The following is a 20,705-nucleotide window of genomic DNA, read 5'->3' on the forward strand; positions in this document are numbered from 1 at the left end:
ATGGACAGAGTGACCATAGAGTGACCATGGACAGAGTGACCGCAGAGTGACCAAAGAACAGAGTGACCGAGGGACAGAGTGACCACAGGACAGAGTGACCACAGAGTGACCACAGGACAGAGTGACCAAGGACAGAGTGACCACAGAGTGACCACAGAGTGACCGATGGACCCCTGACCCCTGCCCTGGTCACTCCCTATCTGTACCCAAATCAAAATTGAATTTTTGCATTTTTATTTTTAAAACTTTTTATTTCCTTGCTCCAATTCCGTCGCCGTCGATTCGTTCATTGCTCCGTTAATGACTCATCCATTCGCTCATTCATTAATCCATTAATTAATTAATTCGTTAATTACAGCTCCAATCACTCACACGGGGGTGGGGGAGGCCCCCCCCCCCCCAATTCTCTTTAAAATCCCCTCCCCCCCTTCCATGACGTCATCCCGGGAGAGGCGTGTCCTGCCGTGACGTCACGCGGGAGGGGGCGTGGCCTGCCGTGACGTCATCACTTGTGGTAGAAGCGCTGGCCCTGCCCGTGGGGGAGGAAGGGGCCGTGCGGGCCTGGGGGAGGGGCAAAGGTGAGGGGGGTGGGGTGGGGGAGGGGCTTTGAATGGGGGAGGGGTTGGGGGAGGGGCGGAGCACTCACGTGTGGGGGCGGGGCCTGCGGGGCGGAGCCGTGGGCGGGGAAACTCCCGGGGGAGGCGGCGCGGGGGGGGGGCGGGGAAAGGCAGCGCCGGCTGAGGGGGGGGGGAGGGGAGTGAGGGTGGGGGAGGGGCACAGCCCCCCCCCCCCCCCAACCCCTCCCCCACACTCACCCCCGTCCCCCCCTTTAAAACAAATTAGAAACCAAAATTTTGGGGGGGGGGAATCCCCAAATCTGCCCCCCGTCCCCCATTCCCCTCCCCCACTCCACCCCTGCCCCTCCCCCCTCAAACCCCTCCGTGCCCCTCCCCCCACCCAACCATTCTGCCCCCTCCCCCCCTCAGAATTCCCCCATTCCCCTCCCCCCCCACCCAAATCCCTGCTGCCATCGCCCCTCCCCCACCCCCCTTTTGCCCCTCCCCTTTTCTCAGCCCCTCCCCCATCCCCATTTTGCCCCTCCCCCACCTTGGCGTTGCCCTGGATGGCCACGGGCAGTTGGGGGCTGGGCAGGAGGGCGGGGCCGGGGTGCAGCGCCTGCGGGGGGTGGGGGAGGGGTGAGGGGGGCGGGGACTCCTCCTCTGCCCCACCCCCACCTCGCCGAGCCCTGATTGGCTGTTGGCTCCTCCCCCCTTTCCATGGCCACGCCCCTTTTCCTTGGCCCCTCCCTCTTTCCTATGGCCCGCCCCTCTCATGAACCTGCTCAATCCTGATTGGCTGTTACCCTGCCCTGCCCCTCCCTATGGTCTTGCCCCCTTTACCTGGCCCCACCCCCTTTTAGGAGGCCCCACCCCACTCACAGGATCCCTGAACACTGATTGGCTCCATTCCCTAAGCCCCGCCCCACTCACGGGCTCGCTGAAGCCTGATTGGCTGTTGGCGTGCTCCAGCTGCTTCTGCAGTGGCAGCGACGAACTGGGGGGGAGGAACCCTGGGGGAGGGGAGGGCAGGGCTGGGCAGGGGCACCCACAGGGGCACCCACAGGAACCCACAGGGGCACCCACAGGTGTGCCCAGGTACCCACAGGTGTGCCCAGGTGTGCCCCAGGTGTGCCCAGCCATGCCCAGGTGTGCCCAGGTCTGTTTTGGGTGCCCCCAGGTGTGTTTGGGTGCCCCAGCTGTGCCCAGGTGTGTTTTGGGTACCCCAGGTGTGTTTTGGGTGCCCCAGCTGTTCCCAGCTGTGCCCAGGTGCCCCCAGGTGCCCCCAGGTGTGTTTTGGGTGCCCCAGGTGTGTTTGGGTGCCCCCAGGTGTGTTTGGGTGCCCCCAGGTGTTCCCAGGTGTGTTTGGGTGCCCCCAGGTGTGTTTGGGTGCCCCAGGTGCCCCCAGGTGTGTTCTGGGTGCCCCAGCTGTGCCCAGGTGTGTTTTGGGTGCCCCCAGGTGTGTTTGGGTGCCCCCAGGTGTGTTTTGGGTGCCCCCAGGTGTGTTATGGTGCCCCAGGTGTTCCCAGGTGTGTTTTGGGTGCCCTCACCTGGCTGCGTGGGGGGGAAGTGCCCGTGCAGGCCGAAGGCGCCCCCTGGTGGCTGCTGGGGCAGGAACGGCAGCGCCGGGAACGCGGCGGGGGCTGGGAGAGACCAGTATGGACCAGTATAAACCAGAATGGACCAGTATGGACCGGTATGGACCAGCACAGACCAGTATAAACCAGTATAGACTAGTATGGACCAGTATGGACCAGTACAGACCAGTATGGACCTTTATGGACTGGTACAGGCCATGATAGACCAGTATAAACCAGTATGGACCAGTAACTCCCAGTGTTGCCAGTTTCCTCCCAGTCCCTCCCAGTATATCCCAGTCCCTCCCAGTCCCTCCCAGTCCCTCCCAGTCCCATCCCAGTATATCCCAGTATATCCCAGTATATCCCAGTATCACTCACGCCGCAGCTGTTGGGCTCCTCCGTAGGCCGGGGGGGGTTGGGCGGGGGGGAAGGGCGGGGGCGGGGCCGGGCTCTGCCCCACCCCGAAGGGGGCGGGGCCAGGCCCCCCCTGGGCCCCCCCGAAGGCTCCGGGGTCGCCCCCGGCCCCAAAGGGCGGCTGGGCCCCAAAATGGCGGGGCTGGAATGGGGAGGGGGCTCAGGAACTGGGGAGGGACCCCCAGGAACCCCAAACCCTCCCCAGATCCCCCACAAAATACCCCAAAATACCCCCCAAAAATACCCCAAAATCTCCCCAAAATCCCCCACAAAATACCCCCACAAAATCCCCCACAAAATCCCCCCAAAATCTCCCCCAAATACCCCCAAAATCTCCCACAAAATACCCCAAAATATCCCCCAAAATACCCCCAAAATCTCCCACAAAATCTCCCCAAAATCCCCCACAAAATCCCCCAAAAATCCCCCACAAAATCTCCCACAAAATCTCCCAAAATCTCCCCAAAATCCCCCCAAAATGCCCTCACAAAATCCGCCCAAAATTCCTCCCAAACCCTGCAAAATCCCCAAATCCCCCAAAATCCCCCAAAATCTGAACAAATCCCCCCCCCAAATATCCCCCAAATCACCCCCAGACCCCCCAAAATCCCCCCCAATTCCCCCCAAAATCCCCAAATCCCCCCAAAATCCCCCCAAATCCCCCCAAAATCCCCCAAAATCCCCCAAAATCCCGACTCACGCTGATCACAGGGGGCCCAAACATTTGCTTGGCCCGGTCGGCCCCGATGAGCCCCGAGCGAGGCCCCCCCGGGCTGCCTGTGGGGACCCCAAAATCGCCCCAAATTAACCCAAAATTACCCCAAAATCACCTCAAAAATCACCCCCAAAAATCACTGAAAATCCCCCGAAAATCGGCACAAAGTCACCCCAAAATCAGCTGCAAAATCACCCCAAAATTTCCCCAAAATCACCCCAAAAATGACCCCAAAAGCAGCCACAGACCCCCCTGGGACCCTCAAAATCCCCTGGGGTCCCTCAATCCCCACCTGGACCCCCCTCAAGGACCCCCCAAACTCTTTCAGGACCCCCCAAATCCCATCAAGGACCCCCCAAATCCCCTCAAGATCCCCAAAAATCCCCCCAGGATCCCCCAAATCCCCCCCAAATGGCCCCAAAATCCTCCCAGGACTCTTCCACCCCCAGGACCCCCCAAATCCTCCCCAAACCTTCCTAATCCCCTCCAAGACCCCCCAAACTCCCCCCAAATCCTCCCCAAACCCTTTCAGGAGCCCCCAAATCCCCCCCAAATCCCCTCCAGGACCCCCCAGGTCCCACCCAATCCCCTCCAGGACCCCCTAAACTCCCCCCAAATTCCCCTCAAACCCTTTCAGGACCCCCCAAATCCCATCAAGGAACCCCCCCAATCCCCCCCAACGCCCCCCCAAACCCCTCCAGGACCCCCTAAACCTTATCAGGATCCCCCAAATCCCCTCCAGGACCCCCCAAATGCCCCCCCAAACCCTTTCAGGACACCCCAAACCTCCCCAGGACCCCCCAAATCCCATCAAGGACCTCCCAAATCCCCCCTCAGACCCTTTCAGGACCCCCCAAATCCCCTCCAGGACCCCCCAAATCCCCCCAATCCCCTCAATCCCCCCAAACCCTTTCAGGACCCCCCCAAATCCCATCAGGGACCCCTCAAATCCCCTCCAAACCCCTCCAGGACCCCCCAAATCCCCCTAAATCCCCTCCAGGACCCCCCAAACCTCCCCAGGATCCCCCAAATCCCATCAAGGACCCCCCAAATCCCCCTAAATCCCTTCCAGGACCCCCCAAATCCCCCCCAATCCCCCAAATCCCCCCGTACCTGTCATGCCCAGCAGGTGAGCCCCGGGCACCCCCAAGCCCTGCGGGTACGCGGCCGCCGTCAGCGTGGTCAGGTCACTGCAGGAACGGGGTGAGAGCAGCAAAAACCACCAGAATCACCCCAAAAACACCCCAAAAATCACCCCAAAATCACCACAAAAACTGCCCAAAATCACCACAAAATCACCCCAAAAATCACCCCAAAATCACCACAAAAACTGCCCAAAAATCACCCCAAAGTCACCCCAAAAACATCCCAGAAACTGCCTGAAAACTGCCCCAAATCACCCCAAAATCACCACAAAAACACCCCAAAACCACCCCAGAAACACCACAAAAATTGCCCAAAAATACCCCAAAAACACCACAAAAACTGCCCAAAAATAGCCCAAAAACACCCCAAAAACACCACAAAACAAACACCCAAACCCACCCCAAAAACACCCGAAAATCACCACAAAAATACCCCAAAAACTGCCCAAAACCACCCCAAAAACACTACAAAAACTGCCCAAAACCACCACAAAAATACCCCAAAAACACCAAAATCACCCCAAAAACTGCCCAAAACACACAGATCACCCCAAAACCACCCCAAAACCACCCCAAAATCACCCAAAAATCACCCCAAAACCACACAAATCACCCCAAAACCACCCAAAACCCTCCCAAAAACCTCAAAATCCCCCTCAAAATTCCAATTTTCCCCCAATAACCTCAATTTTTGCCCAAATTCCTCTTTTTTCCCCCCATTTTTCCCCATTTCTCCCCAAAATTCCCATTTTTTCCCCAAATTTCCCCCCAATTGCCATTTTCCCCAATTTTTCTCCCAAAATTCCCATTTTTTATCCAAAATTTCCCATTTCCCCCCATTTTTTCCAAACATTTCCATTTTTCCCCCCAAATTCCCATTTTTCCCCCAAATTTCCCCAAAACTTTCATTTTTTGCCCCAAATTTCCCCCAAATTCCCATTTCCCCCAATTTTTCTCCCAAAACTCCCATTTTTTCCCCCAAAAAATTCCCATTTTTTAATCCAAAAATTCCCATTTTTCCCCTAAAAATTCCCATTTTTAATCCAAAAATTCCCATTTTCCCCCATTTTTGCCCCCAAAACTCCCATTTTTTTTCCCAAAAATCCCCATTTTTTCCCCCAAAATCCCCATTTTTTTCCCCAAAAATCCCTTTTTTCCCCATTTTTTCCCAAATTTCCCCTTTTTCTCCCCAAATTCGCCCTCCCCACCTCTGCTCCTTGCGGCGCCGTTTCTCCTCCTCGTGCAGAACCTTCTTGAGCTGCAGGAAGAGCTGGTGCTTCTCCTCCTGCAGGGCCCCCAGCTTCTCCTGCAGCTTCAGCAGCTGCATTTGGGGTGAAAAACCAGAATTTTGGGAAAAAAATGGTGAAAAAATGGTGATTTTTGGTGAAAAAATGGCGATTTTTGGTGAAAAAATGGGAATTTTTGGGGTAAAAATGGGATTTTTGTGGGGGTTTTGATGGGGCTGCTCCTCCTGCAGAGCCCCCAGCTTCTCCTGCAGCTTCAGCAGCTGCATTTGGGGCGAAAAATGAGAATTTTGGGAAAAAATTGGGAATTTTGGTGAAAAAATGGCGATTTTTGGTGAAAAAATGGGAATTTTTGGTGAAAAAATGGGATTTTTGTGGGGGTTTTGATGGGGCTGCTCCTCCTGCAGGGCCCCCAGCTTCTCCTGCAGCTTCTGCAGCTGGATTGGGGCAAAAAATGAGAATTTTGGGAAAAAATGGGGAAAAAAATGGGAATTTTGGGAAAAAATGGGAATTTTGGTGAAAAAAATGGGAATTTTTGGGGTAAAAATGGGATTTTTGTGGGGTTTTTGATGGGGTTGTTCCTCCTCCGGGGTCCCAGCTTCTCCTGCAGCTTCTGCAGCTGGATTGGGGTGAAAAACCAGGAATTTGGGAAAATTTGGGGAAAAAAATGGGAATTATGGGAAAAAATGGTGATTTTGGTGAAAAAATGGGAATTTTTGGGCTAAAAATGGTGATTTTTGGGGGGATTTTTTTTGGGATTTTGGGAGAATTTTGGGCGGATTTTTTTTATTATTTTTAGAGGATTTTTTCCCTCTTTTTTTTTTATATTTTGGGTGATTTTTGGGCTGGTTTTTTTTTTTATTTTTTGAAGAATTTTTAGGGTGATTTTTTGGGGAATTTTTGAGCTGATTTTTTGGGGAATTTTTGGGGGATTTTGGGCTGATTTTGGTGTAAATTTGGCCTGGTTTTTTTTGTGAACTTTTGCGATTTTTCTGCTAATTTTTTGGATTTTTTGGGAGATTTTTGGGCTGATATTTTGGATATTTTGGGCTGATTTTGGTGTAAATTTTGGGCTGATTTTGGGCTGAGTTTTGGAGGATTTTGGGCTGATTTTGGTGTAAATTGTGGCCTGCTTTTTTGGTGAACTTTTGCCATTTTTGTGCTAATTCTTTGGATTTTTTGGGAGATTTTTGGGCTGATATTGTGGATATTTCGGGGAGATTTTTAGGTTGATTTTTTGGATATTTTCGGCTGATTTTGGTGTAAATTTTGGGCTGATTTTGGGCTGAGTTTTGGAGGATTTTGGGCTGATTTTTGGGTGAATTTTGGCCTGATTTTGATATAAATGTCGGCCTGATTTTTTGGTGCACGTCTGCAATTTTTGTGCCAATTCTTTGGATCTTTTGGGAGATTTTTGGGCTGATATTTTGGCTATTTTGGGGAGCTTTTTGGGGCTGATTTTTGGATATTTTGAGGAGATTTTTGGGTTGATTTTTGGGTGAATTTTGGCCTGATTTTTTGGTGAATTTTTGCAATTTTTGTGCTAATTTTTGCACTAATTTTTGCGATTTTTTGGGAGATTTTTGGGCTGATGTTGTGGACATTTCAGGGAGATTTTTGGGCTGATTTTTTGGATATTTTGGGCTGATTTTGATGTAAATTTCGGCCTGATTTTTTGGTGCACTTCTGCGATTTTTGTGCCAATTCTTTGGATCTTTTGAGAGATTTTTGGGTTGATTTTTTGGATATTTTGAGGAGATTTTTGGGTTGATTTTTGGTGTAAATTTTGGGCTGATTTTGGTGTAAATTGTGGCCTGCTTTTTTGGTGAACTTTTGCGATTTCTGTGCTAATTTTTGGGATTTTTTGGGAGATTTTTGGGCTGATATTGTGGATATTTCAGGGAGATTTTTAGGTTGATTTTTTGGATATTTTGGGCTGATTTTGGTGTAAATTTTGGGCTGATTTTGGGCTGAGTTTTGGAGGATTTTGGGCTGATTTTTGGGTGAATTTTGGCCTGATTTTGATGTAAATTTCGGCCTGATTTTTTGGTGCACTTCTGCGATTTTTGTGCAAATTCTTTGGATCTTTTGGGAGATTTTTGGGCTGATATTTTGGCTATTTTGGGGAGATTTTTGGGGCTGATTTTTGGATATTTTGAGGAGATTTTTGGGTTGATTTTTGGGTGAATTTTGGCCTGATTTTTTGGTGAACTTTTGCGATTTCTGTGCTAATTCTTGGGATTTTTTTGTGAGATTTTTGGGCTGATATTGTGGATATTTCGGGGAGATTTTTAGGTTGATTTTTTGGATATTTTGGGCTGATTTTGGTGTAAATTTCGGCCTGATTTTTTGGTGAACTTTTGCGATTTTTGTGCCAATTCTTTGGATTTTTTGCGAGATTTTTGTGCTAATTTTTGGATATTTTGGGGAGATTTGGGGGCTGATTTTTTAGCTACTTTGTGCTGATTTCGGTGTAAATTTTGGGCTGATTTTTTGGGTTTTTTGCCCACCTGTTCTCGGGTCTCCTCCAGGCTCATCCTCTCCTCCAGCTCCTTGCGCCGGCGCCGCTCCTGCTCCTCCCGCACCTTCTGCTCCATCATCTTGTCCACCTCCTCCTCCTCTGCGGCACACGGGGGTCACCCGGGGTCACCCGGGGTCACCAGGGGTCACACAGGGGTCATTCAGGGGTCACTCATTGGTCACTCATTGGTCATTCAGGGGTCACTCATTGGTCACTCATTGGTCACTCATTGGTCACTCAGGGGTCACCGGGGATTTTTGGGGGTCCCAGACCCCACCCTGACCCCGCCCCCTTTCCCAAAGGGGGCGTGGCCTGGACATTGAGGCACACGGGCGGGGCCTGTTACCATGGGAACACCACGGGGGGCGGGGCCTGTTACCATGGGAACACCGCCGGGGGCGGGGCCAACCCTAAAGAAACGGCGCCAAACACGGCCCCGTTGCCATGGAGACGCCACGGGGGCGTGGCCTGTTGCTATGGAGCCTCCCCGGGGCCTGCTCCCGTTGCCATGGAAACCCCGCCCCGGCGGCGCGCGCGGCCTCGTCCCCTCACGGAGCCCTCGGGGCTCCCCCGACCCCCGGGACCTTCCGGGGCTCCCCCCGGGACCCTCCGGGGCTCCCCGGCCCTCAGCCGCCCTCCGGGACCCTCCCGGAGCCCTCACCCTGCCGCTTGCGCTCCCGCTCCACCATGACGTGGCGGTGCAGAGCCCGCGCCATGGCCGAGCTCAGCTTCGGCCGCTCCAGCAGCGCCGGCATCGTGGGAGGAACGAGGGGCCGCGGGGCCGGGACGGGACGAAGGGGAAGGGACCGGGGCTGAGGGGCAGCGACCGGGGCCGGGCCGGGCCGGGCCGGGCCGGGCCGAGCCGAGCGGGGCCGAGGGGAACGAGCGGAACCGAGCGGGGCCGGGCTGAGGCCGCGGTTCCGCTTCCGGAGCGGCGGGAACGGCAAAGGCTCCGCTCAGAGCGAGGCCACGCCCCTTTCAGCGGGAACGAGGCTAAGCCACGCCCCGAGATGCGCCGTGAGGCGAAGCTACGCCTACTAAACGGAAGCGAGGCTAAACCACGTCCCGAGATGCGCCGTGAGGCGAAGCCACGCCTTCTTTTGCCCGAAATGAGGCTAAGCCTCGCCCCGATTTCCTTCTAAGGAAAACCCACGCCCCTTGTGTGCAAACGAGGCTGAACCACGCCCATCATGTCCTTGTAAGGGGAAGCCACGCCCCGTTTATCGGAAACGAGGCAAAACCACGCCCTGATTCCCATAAAAGGAAAAACCAGAGGTTTATAGGCAAAAATCGAGGTAAAACCCCGCCCCAATCGCCATATAAGGAGAAACCACGCCCTTTTGGGTGAAACCGAGGCTAAACCACGCACCAATTTCCTTAAAAGGTTAAATTACGCCCCCATCATTAAATAAAGAGGACCCACGCCCCTTTTTCTCCCTCAGGCCCCTCCCCCACACCCCGGGACCCCCCAAATTTCCCGCCCCTCCCCCACAGAACACCTGGAGTTTTTAGGGGTTTTTTTTGTTTTTTTTTCTCACGGTTTTATTTTGGGGAGGGGGGGGGAGGGGAAAAGGGGGGGAGGGGCGCGACCCCCCCCCCCTCCCCCCCCCCCCCCACCCTCGCAGCAGCTTTAAATAAAAATTCCTTTAAAAAAAAACAAAACAAAAAAACAAAACCAAAATAAACCCGACCGGAAACCCCCAAAAAAAACCCAAACCCCCCCCCCCCCCAAAAATCCCCTCCCCCCGCCCCTCCCCCACCCCCGGATTCACATTTGGGGCAATAAATAAAGGGGGGGGGGAGGGGCCGGGGGGGAGGGGCTGTGCAGTGGGGGAGGGGGGGGCAAGTGCTGTGACCCCTCCCCCCCCCAAAAATGGATCAGGGACCCCCAAATTGGGCTCAAAGAGCCCAAAATTGGGGGGAATTCGGGGGGAATCCCCAATTCCAGGGGGGGTCCCAATTTTGGGGGTTTTGCCCAATTTTGGGGGAATTTCCTCAATTCTGGGGGTGCCTAAATTTTTTGGGGGGGTCCCCAAGTCCAGGGGGGTCTCCAAATTTTTTCCTCATTTTTGGGGGTCCCCTTCCATGGAGAAATCCCAAAATTTTGGGAGAAATCCCTAAATTTTCGGGGGAAATTCCCAATTTTATGGGGGAACAATTCCTGAATTATTTCGAGCAATTTCGCAATTCTTTGCAGAAATTCCCTCCATTTTCTTGAAGGATTTCTCCCATTTTTTTGGAGAAATTTCCACTCTTTTTTTTTTGGAGAAATTCCCCCAATTTCGGGTGATAATTCCCCCATATTTCTTGAAGGAATTCAAGAAATTTTTCCCATTTTTCAGGGAAATTTCCCCATTTTTTTGGAGAAACTCCTCCGTTCTTTGAGTGATTTCCCCCATTTTTTCTTGGAGAAATTCCCCAATTTTAAGATGATTCCCCTCATTTTTGGGGTGATAATTCCCCCATTTTTGGGATGATAATTCGCCCATTTTTTGGGTTGATTTCTCCCATTTTTTGAGTGATAAATCCCCCAGTTTTTGGAGAAACTCCCCGGTTTTTTTGAGGTGATTTCCCCCAAATTTCCAGGGTAACGTCCCCCATTTTTGAGGCAATTCCCTCCCATATTTTTTGGGGATAATTCCCCCCTTTTTGAGGCAATTCCCTCCCATATTTTTGGGGCTATTTCCCCAATATTTTGAGGTGATTTCCCCCTCATTTTTGTGGCCATTTCCCCCCATACTTTTGAGGATTAACTCCCCCATTTTTGAGGCCATTTCCCCCCATACTTTTGAGGATTAACTCCCCCATTTTTGGGGCCATTTCCCCCCATATTTCTGGGGATAACTCTTCCATTTTTGAGGCAATTCCCCCCATATTTTTGGGGCTATTTCCCCAATATTTTGAGGTGATTTCCCCCATTTTTGAGGCCATTTCCCCCCATATTTTTGGGGATAATTCCCCCCATTTTTGAGGCCATTTCCCCCCATACTTTTGGGGATAACTCCTCCATTTTTGGGGCTATCCCCCCAGTATTTCCGGGGTGATCCCCCCCCCCACATTTTGGGGCCGATTTCCCCGTTTTTGGGGCCGGTTTCCCGCTCAGTCCACGCGCACCAGCAGCCCGGCCAGCACGGTGGCCCCCGGCTCCTTGGTCACCCACTCCAGCTGGGCGGGGTCCAGCCCCTGGGGGGGCTCCAGGGCCGGGGGGGGGCTCAGCGAGGGGGGCCCGGCCCGGAAGGAGCCCGGACGCACCCAAACCTCAAAGGCCACCTGAGCCCCCCGGGGCCGCGGCCAGCCCGGCTCCCGGAACCTGGGGAGGGAGAGAAAGGGTTAAAAATGGCCTCAATCTACACCAAAATGTCCCTAAAATCCAGCCCAAAATACCCTAAAATCCAGCCCAAAACCAGCCCGGCTCCCGGAACCTGGGGAGGGAGAGAAAGGGTTAAAAATGTCCTCAAAATATCCCAAAATGTCCTAAAATTCAGCCCAAAATTCCCTAAAAACCAGCCCGGCTCCTAGAACCTGGGGAGGGAAAGAAAGGGTTAAAAATGGCCTCAATCTACACCAAAATGTCCCTAAAATCCAGCCCAAAATATCCTAAAATTCACCCCAAAACCATCCTGGCTCCCGGAACCTGGGGAGGGAAAGAAAGGGTTAAAAATGTCCTAAATCCACCCAAATGTCCTAAAATTCACCCCAAAATACCCTAAAAACCAGCCCGGCTCCTAGAACCTGGGGAGGGAAAGAAAGGGTTAAAAATGTCCTGCATCTACCCCAAAATAGCCTAAAATTTAGCCCAAAATATCCTAAAATCCAGCCTCAAGATATCCTAAAATTCACCCCAAAATCTACCCCCAAAATATCAGCAAAACACCCTAAAATTCACCCCAAAACCAGCCTGGCTCCTGGAAGCTGGGGAGGGAAAGGAAGGGTTAAAAATGTCCTGAATCTACCCCAAAATGTCCTAAAATTCACCCCAAAATTCCCTAAAATCTAGCCTCAAAATATCCTAAAATTCACCCCAAAATCTACCCCCAAAATATCAGCAAAACACCCTAAAATTCATCCCCGAAATACAGCCCCAAATCATCCGAAAATATCCTAAAATCCAACCTCACAAAATCCCAAAATTCACCCCAAAAAGATCCCAACATCCACCCCAAAAATCCCCCTCAACAAGACCCCAAAATCCCCCCCAGTCCTCCCACGTGGCCCCGCCCCATTTCCCAAAGCCCCTCCCCTTCGCTCAGCCCCGCCCCTTTCCCGTGGCCCCGCCCACTCACGTGACGCGGCTGGCGAAGGTTTCCATGGCCGCGTATCCCAGGGCCGGCGACAGCACCAGGGGGGCGGGGCCGGGGGGGCGGGGCCCCGAGCCCTGGGGGGCGGGGCCTGAGCGCGAGTGGGCGGGGCCTGAGGGGGTCCGGCCGGCAGGGGGCGCAGAGCAGCGACCACGGGCCTGGGGGCGGGGTTTGGGTGGGTGTGGTCAAATGGGGGCGGGGCTAAATTAGGGGAGGGGCTTGGGGTTCCCCTCCCCCTTTTTTTGGTCCTGCATCCAGTTTTGGGGTCCCCACCCCCATTTTTGGGGTCCTGATCCCCATCCCCATTTTCGGGGTCCCACCTCCATTTTTGGCCTCCCCCTCCCCATTTTTGGGGTCCCAATCCCCATTTTGGGGGTCCCACCCCCATTTTCAGTCTCCCCCTCCCCATTTCAGGGTCCCCTCCCCGTTTTCAGGGTCCCCCTCCCCATTTTCAGGCTCCCCATCCCATTTTCGGGGTCCCCATCCCCATTTTTGGGCTCCCCACCCCCATTTTCAGTCTCCCCCTCCCCATTTTCAGGGTCCCCATCCCCGTTTTCGGGGTCCCCGTCCCCATTTTTGGGGTCCCATCCCTGTTTTTGCCCTCCCCCTCCCCATTTTCAGGGTCCCCATCCCCATTTTTTAGGGTCCCCCTCCCTGTTTTCGGGTCCCCATCCCCATTTTCAGGGTCCCCATCCCCATTTTTCGGGGTCCCGTCCCCGTTTTGGGGGTGCCCACCTGGCACGAGCTCCCCGCGGTCGAGGCTGCGCCGCACGGCGCCGGCGCTGGTGCCGTGATAGGCCCGGGGCCACTTCTGCCACCCCCCGCCCCCCTCGGGCCGCGGCTTCGGCCTGGGGGGACCCCAAAATTAACCCAGGGACCCCGAAATCAACCCCAAAATTAAACCAAAGAACCCCAAAATCGACACAGGGACCCCAAAATCAACACGGGAACCCCAAAATCGACACAAGGACCCCAAAATCAACACGGGAACCCCAAATCAACACAGGGACCCCGAAATCAACACGGGAACCCCAACATCAACCCCAAAATTAAACCAAAGAACCCCAAAATCAACACAGGGACCCCAAAATCAACACGGGAGCCCCAAAATCAAACCCAAAATTAAACCAAAGAACCCAAAATCAACACAGGAGCCCTGAAATCAACACAGGAACCCCAAATTAACCCAGGGACCCCAAAATCAACACGGGAACCCCAAAATCAACCCCAAAATTAAACCAAAGAACCCCAAAATTAACCCAGGGACCCCGAAATCAACCCAGGGACCCCAAATCAAACCCAAAATTAAACCAAAGAACCCAAACATCAACACGGGAACCCCGAAATCAACACGGGAACCCCAAAATCAACCCCAAAATTAAACCAAAGAACCCCAAAATTAACCCAGGAGCCCCGAAATCAACCCAGGGACTCCCAACATCAACACGGGAACCCCGAAATCAACACAGGGACCCCAAAATCAAACCCAAAATTAAACCCAAGAACCCCAAAATTAACCCAGGGACCCCAACATCAACACGGGAACCCCAAATTAACCCAGGGACCCCCAAATCAAACCCCAAATTAAACCAAAGAACCCCAAAATCAAGATGGGAATCCTGGAAATTAACCCAGGAGCCCCAACATTAACCAGGGACCCCGAAATTAAACCCAGGGACCCCCAAATCAACATGGGAACCCCGAAATTAACCCAGGGACCCCCAAATCAAACCCAAAATTAAACCCAAGAACCCCAAAATCAAACCCAGGGACACCAAAATCAACCCGGGGGGGGCTGGCATAGCCAAAACCCCCCAAATCCCCCCCCAAAAACCACCCAGAAACCACCAAAATCCCCCCCAAAACTCCTCCAGGACCCCCCAAATTCCCCCCACCCCCAAACTCACCCAAGACCCCCCCCAAAACCTCCTTTAAACCCCCCCAGGAGACCACAAACTCCCCCAGGACCCCCCAAATCCCCTCCAGGACCCCTCAAATCCCCCCTAAACCCTCCCCAAATTCCCCCCAGGACCCCCCAAACCCTCCCCAAAATCCCCCCCAGGACCCCCTAAATTGCACCCAAATCCTCCCCAGGACCCCTCAAATCCCCCCCAAATCCCCCAAGGACCCCTCAAATCCCCCCTAAACCCTCCCCAAATCCCCCCCAGGACCCCCAAAAATCCCCCAGGACCCCCCAAACCCTCTCCAAACCCTCCCCAGGACCCCCAAATTGCCCAAGGACCCCTCAAATCCCCCCAAACCCTCCCCAAACCCTCCCCAGGACCCCCAAAATCCCCCCCAAACCCTCCCCAAACCCCCCCAAATTGCCCCCAAATCCCCCCCAGGACCCCCAAAAACCCCCCAGATCCCCCCCAGGACCCCCCAAACCCCCCCCGGGACCCCCCAGATTGCCCCCAAATCCCCTGAGGACCCCCCCAAACCCCCCCAAATCCCCCCCAGGACCCCCCTTAACCTTCCCCAAACCCTCCCCAGGACCCCCCAAACCGCCCCCAAATCCCCCCCAGGACCCCCCAAGATCCCCCCAAACCCTCCCCAAAACCCCCCAGGACCCCTCAAATCCCACCCAAACTCTCCCCAAACCCTCCCCAAATCCCCCCCAGGACCCCCCAAAGGCCCCTCCCGGGGTACCTGAGGCTGAAGCGGCACCAGCCCAGGGGCAGGGGGGGCTCCCGGGGGTCCCGGGGGTCGCCCCCCCCCCCGCTCACAGCCCTGGCAGAAGCAGCGGCTGCGCCGCGGCTCAGGGGCGAAATATTCATCTGGAATGGGGGAAATTGGGGGGCAGGGAGCCCCAAAACGGGGTCAGGGACACCAGAAACGGGGTCAGGGAGCCCGAAAATGGGGTCAGGGACATCGAAAATGGGGTCAGGGTTACCGAAAATGGGGTCAGGGAGCCCCAAAACGGGGTCAGGGACACCGAAAATGGGGTCAGGGAGCCCGAAAATGGGGTCAGGGACATCAAAAATGGGGTCAGGGACATCAAAAATGGGGTCAGGGACATCAGAAACGGGGTCAGGGACACCGAAAATGGGGTCAGGGACACCAGAAATGGGGTCAGGGACACCAGAAATGGGGTCAGGGAGCCCCAAAACGGGGTCAGGGACATCGAAAATGGGGTCAGGGTTACCAAAAATGGGGTCAGGGAGCCCGAAAATGGGGTCAGGGACACCCAAAATGGGGTCAGGGACCACAGAAATACCCAGGGACCCCCCAACCCCTCCCCAAGAGCTCCCAAAAGTCCCCAAATCCCATCAGGGCCCCTCCCAAGGTCCCCCCCAAAATCTCCCTCAGGACCCCCCCCAACTTGCCCAAATCCCCCCCCAGGACCCCTCAAATCCCCCCAAACCCCCTCACGACCCCCAAAATCCCCCTCAGGACCCCCCGAACTTCCCCAAATTCCCCTCAGGACACCCTAAAGTCCCCTCAGAACCCCTCAAATCCCTCCTAAAACACCTCAGGACCGCCCCAAACCCCCCCAGAACCCCCCAAAATCCCCCCAAATTCCCCTCAGGACCCCCCAAACTCCTACAAATCCCTCCAGGACCCCCCAAACCCCCTCACGACCCCCAAAATCCCCCTCAGGACCCCCCAAACTTCCCCCAAACCCCCTCAGGACCCCCTAAAATCCCCCCCAGAACCCCCCAAATTCCCCCCAGGACCCCCCAAATTCCCCTCAAGACCCCCAAATTCTCCCAAATCCCCCGAGGCCCCCCCCAAATCCCCCCCAGGACCCCCCAAAACCCCCTCAGGACCCCCCAAATTCTCCCAAAACCCCCTCAGGACTCCCCAAATCCCCCTCAGGACCCTCTAAAATCCCCCCAGAACCCCTCAAATATCCCCCCAATGTGCCCCAAATTCCCCCCAGGATACCCCAAACCCCCCCCAGAACCCCTCAAATCCACCCCAAATCCTCCCCAAACCCCCTCAGGACCCCCCAAACTTTCCCAAATCCCCCCCAAATCCCCCCCAGGACACCTCAAATCCCCCCCAAATCCTGCCTAGAATCCCCCGGGACCCCCCAAACTTCCCCAAATCCCCCCCAAACCCCCCTGGACCCCCCAAATCCCCCCAAATCCCCCCAAATCCCCACCTGGCAGCAGCAGCAGATCCTTGAAGCGGGCGCACAGGGCCCCCCAAATCCCCCCCAAAACCCCCCAAACTGCCCCAAATCCACCCCAAATCCCCCCCAAACCCCCTCAGGACCCCCCAAACCCCCCTCAGGACCCCCAAATCCCCCCAAATCCCCACCTGGCAGCAGCAGCAGGTCCTTGAAGCGGGCGCACAGGGCCTGGTAGGGGCAGGGCTGGGGGGGCGCGGGGGGTCCCCAGCACAGGCTCTCCTTCACCCCTGGGGGGGGCACGGGGGGGCTCAGAGACCACCCAGGACCCCCCCAAAAAAATCGGGGGGTCCCAAAACCCCCCTGCCCGAAATTTGGCCTTTCCAGAGCCTCCCCAAGCCCTAAAAATTGGGATTTTCTTCCCCAAAATTTGGGATTTTCTACCCCAAAATTGGGATTTTCTACCCCCAAAAATTTGGGATTTTCTACCCCAAAATTTGGGATTTTCTACCCCCAAAAATTTGGGATTTTCTACCCCAAAAATTGGGATTTTCTACCCCAAAATTTGGGATTTTCTACCCCCAAATTTGGGATTTTCTACCCCAAAATTTGGGATTTTCTACCCCAAAAATTTGGGATTTTCTTCCCCAAAATTTGGGATTTTCTTTCCCAAAAATTTGGGATTTTCTACCCCCAAAATTGGGATTTTCTACCCCAAAAATTTGGGATTTTCTACCCCCAAAATTGGGATTTTCTACCCCAAAAATTTGGGATTTTCTACCCCAAAATTTGGGATTTTCTTCCCCAAATTTGGGATTTTCTACCCCAAAATTTGGGATTTTCTACCCCAAAAATTTGGGATTTTCTTCCCCAAAAATTTGGGATTTTCTTCCCCAAAAATTTGGGATTTTCTACCCCCAAAATTGGGATTTTCTACCCCAAAAATTTGGGATTTTCTACCCCAAAAATTTGGGATTTTCTTCCCCAAAAATTGGGATTTTCTACCCCCAAAATTTGGGATTTTCTACCCCCAAAATTTGGGATTTTCTACCCCAAAATTTGGGATTTTCTTCCCCAAAAATTTGGGATTTTCTACCCCCAAAATTGGGATTTTCTACCCCAAAAATTTGGGATTTTCTACCCCAAAAATTGGGATTTTCTTCCCCCAAAATTTGGGATTTTCTACCCCAAAAATTTGGGATTTTCTACCCCAAAAATTTGGGATTTTCTTCCCCAAAATTTGGGATTTTCTACCCCAAAAATTTGGGATTTTCGACCCAAAAAATTTGGGATTTTCTACCCCAAAATTTGGGATTTTCTTCCCCAAAATTTGGGATTTTCTTCCCCAAAAATTGGGATTTTCTACCCCAACAATTGGGATTTTCTACCCCCAAAAATTTGGGATTTTCTACCCCAAAATTGGGATTTTCTACCCCCAAAAATTTGGGATTTTCTACCCCAAAAATTTGGGATTTTCTACCCCCAAATTTGGGATTTTCTACCCCAAAAATTTGGGATTTTCTACCCCCAAATTTGGGATTTTCTACCCCAAAATTTGGGATTTTCTACCCCAAAAATTTGGGATTTTCTTCCCCAAAATTTGGGATTTTCTTCCCCAAAAATTTGGGATTTTCTACCCCCAAAATTGGGATTTTCTACCCCAAAAATTTGGGATTTTCTACCCCAAAAATTTGGGATTTTCTTCCCCAAAAATTGGGATTTTCTACCCCCAAAATTTGGGATTTTCTACCCCAAAAATTTGGGATTTTCTTCCCCAAAATTTGGGGGTTTTTACCCCCCCCCAAAATCAAATTTTGGGGGTTCAGGTGCCCCACTTGCTCCGATTTTGGGGTTCCTGCCCCGATTTTGGGGTTTCTGCCCCTCTCAGCCCCCAAATTTGGGGTCTCGGCCTCCAAATTTGGGGTTCCCCATCCCCATTTCCCAAAATTTTGGGGTTTCAGCCCCACCCAGACCCCCCAAATTTTGGGGTCCCAGCCTGTCCCAATCACCGAAATTTTGGGGTCTACCCCCTCGCAGACCCCCCCGATTTTAGGGTTCCCCCAATTTTAGGGCACCCAGACCCCCAAATTTCGGGATCCCCCCATCCCAAACCTCCAAATTTTGGGATCTTTTCCTCCCAGACCCCCCAATTTCGGGGTCTGCCCCAAATTTTAGGGTTCCCCCCATTTTTAGAATCCCCCCAAATTCGGGCTCCAAACCCCCCAAATTTCGAGATCCCCCCCAAATTTCGAGCTCCCAACCCCCCAAAATTTTCAGGATCCCCCCCAAAATTTCAGGCTCCCAACTCCCCAAATTTCGGGATCCCTCCCAAATTTCGGGCTCCCAACTCCCCAAATTTCGGGCTCCAAACCCCCCAAATTTCGAGCTCCCAACCCCCCAAATTCAGGCTCCAAACCCCCCAAATTTCGGGCTCCCAACCTCCCAAAATTTTCGGGTCCTCCCTAAATTCGGGCTCCCAACCCCCAAATTTCAGGATCCCCCCCAAATTCGAGCTCCCAACTCCCCAAATTTCAGGGTCCCCCCCAGATTTTGTGCTCCCAACCCCCCAAATTCGGGCTCCCAACCCCCAAATTTCAGGCTCCCAAGCCCCCAAATTTCGGGATCCCCCCCAGATTTCGGGGTCCCCCTCACCATCCACCACGTCCGCCTTCTCCACGTCCCCCCGGTTTCGGGGGTCCCCGCTGGGGGAGCCCCCCCCGGCCGGGCCCTCGGCCACGATCGTCACCTGGGGGGGGGGAAAGGATTTGGGGGTGCCCGACCCCATTTGGGGGTCCCAGACCCATTTTTGGGGGTCCCAGACCCCATTTTGGGGGTGCCTGACCCCATTTTGGGGCTCCTTGACCCCATTTGGGAGTGCCTGACCCCATTTTGGGGCTCCTTGACCCCATTTGGGGCTCCCTGACCCCAGTTTGGGGGTGCCCTGACCCCATTTTGGGGCTCCTTGACCCCATTTTGGAGGGGTCCAGACCCCGTTTTTGGGGACCTGAGACCCCATTTTGGGGGTCCCAATCCCTTTTTCTGGGGCACCCTGACGCCATTTAGGGGGTCCCTGACCCATTTTTTTGGGGGGTCCCAGACCCCTTTTTTGGGGGTCCCCAATCCCATTTTTTTGGGGCAACCTGACCCCATTTACGGGGTCCCAGGAACATTTTGGGGGTCCCAAACCCTTTTTTTGGGGGTCCTTGACCCATTTTTCTGGGGGTTCTTGTCACTTTTTGAGGGGTCCCAAACCCTTTTTGGGGAGCACTGGACCCCATTTAGGGATCCCAGACCCATTTTGGGGGGTCCCAGACCCATTTTGGGGGGTCCCAGACCCTTTTATGGGGTCTCAAATGCCTTTTATGGTTCCCAGGCCTTCTTTTAGGGGTCCCTTATTTGGGGTTTTTTTCCCCATTTTTGGAATTTTTGGGGTCACTGATTTCCGGGGTTTTTGGGGTTTTTTGGAGTTCCCCGATTTTTGGGGTGCCCCCCTCACCTGCTGGCACTGCCCAGGTGAGTCTGGGATGGTTCAACCCCCAGAATTTGGGGTTTTTTTCCCAGATTTTGGGGTTTTTTTCCCTGAATTTGGGGGTTTTTTTCCCCGATTTTTGGGATTTTTGGGGTTTCTGGGTTTCGGCACCCCCTGGGCCGATCTCAGCGGGGTTTTTTGGGGTCCCCCCGATTTTGGGGTGCCCCCCTCACCTGCTGGCACTGCCCAGGTGAGTCTGGGATGGTTCAACCCCCAGATTTTGGGGGTTTTTTTCCCCGATTTTTGGGATTTTTGGGGTTTCTGGATTTCGGCACCCCCTGGGCCGATCTCAGCGGGGTTTTTTGGGGTCCCCCCGATTTTGGGGTGCCCCCCTCACCTGCTGGCACTGCCCATAGAGGTCCAGCAGGACGTAGCAGGGGCTGGGCACCCCCCCGGCCACGGCTCCTTGGTCTCGGCCGTTGATGAAGAGGTGGAGCCGCCCCCCCCCGTCCACCAGGAGCCCCAGAATGGTCCCGGCCGGGAGCAGCTCCAGGGAGGGGCCTGGGAGATCCCGGATCTGAGGGGAAAAAATGGACAAAATTGGGGTTAAAAGGGAAATTTGGGGGTCTGAGGTGGAATTTGGGGGGTTAGGATGAGTTTGAAGTGGAATTTGAGGGGTTTTAAAAG

At 54.0% G+C, this 20,705-nt stretch overlaps 2 protein-coding genes across 4 annotated transcripts in view; both read right to left on the reverse strand.

Moving 5' to 3' along the window:
* Nucleotides 1-438: 438 nt before the first annotated feature.
* On the reverse strand, nt 439-9,173 carry GPS2 (G protein pathway suppressor 2). Its single transcript, XM_071419080.1, has 11 exons — nt 8,838-9,173; nt 8,166-8,275; nt 5,620-5,732; nt 4,380-4,456; nt 3,252-3,328; nt 2,516-2,693; nt 2,108-2,200; nt 1,491-1,570; nt 1,108-1,176; nt 636-737; nt 439-561 (listed from the first exon to the last, which is right to left on the reverse strand). Exons 1-11 carry the CDS (start codon nt 8,929-8,931, stop codon nt 439-441), a joined length of 1,116 nt encoding a protein of 371 aa, XP_071275181.1. The 5' UTR covers nt 8,932-9,173.
* Nucleotides 9,174-10,456: 1,283 nt separating this feature from the next.
* Nucleotides 10,457-20,705, reverse strand: part of NEURL4 (neuralized E3 ubiquitin protein ligase 4) — a 34,556-nt gene continuing 24,307 nt past the window's right edge. The window contains exons 23-29 of one of the 3 annotated variants that reach the window (XM_071419109.1): nt 20,416-20,595; nt 19,202-19,295; nt 16,741-16,839; nt 15,124-15,251; nt 13,210-13,322; nt 12,460-12,632; nt 10,457-11,486 (exon numbers count right to left, since the gene is read on the reverse strand). In XM_071419109.1, the coding sequence (XP_071275210.1) occupies nt 11,389-11,486; nt 12,460-12,632; nt 13,210-13,322; nt 15,124-15,251; nt 16,741-16,839; nt 19,202-19,295; nt 20,416-20,595 (885 nt within the window). In that variant the 3' untranslated portion in view covers nt 10,457-11,388. Of the gene's footprint in view, nt 11,599-12,459; nt 12,633-13,209; nt 13,323-15,123; nt 15,252-16,740; nt 16,840-19,201; nt 19,296-20,415; nt 20,596-20,705 lie in introns of all 3 variants that reach the window. The other 2 variants (XM_071419110.1, XM_071419111.1) reach the window with 2 other exon arrangements.

The sequence above is a fragment of the Agelaius tricolor genome, unplaced genomic scaffold, assembly GCF_023055355.1.
Source record: "Agelaius tricolor isolate 1412-34295 unplaced genomic scaffold, bAgeTri1.0.p SCAF_99, whole genome shotgun sequence".
In the NCBI taxonomy this organism is placed as follows: domain Eukaryota; kingdom Metazoa; phylum Chordata; class Aves; order Passeriformes; family Icteridae; genus Agelaius; species Agelaius tricolor.

Excerpts from the sequence above, each read along its gene's own strand:
- GPS2 (XM_071419080.1), bottom strand. The coding sequence starts at position 8,931 with ATGCCGGCGCTGCTGGAGCGGCCGAAGCTGAGCTCGGCCATGGCGCGG. Across the intron at positions 738-1,107 it reads CCATCCAGGGCAACGCCAAG|CCGGCGCTGCCTTTCCCCGC; the intron begins GTGGGGGAGGGG and ends CCCCCCCCTCAG. Across the intron at positions 562-635 it reads CCCCCACACGTGAGTGCTCC|GCCCGCACGGCCCCTTCCTC; the intron begins GCCCCTCCCCCA and ends CCCCTCCCCCAG.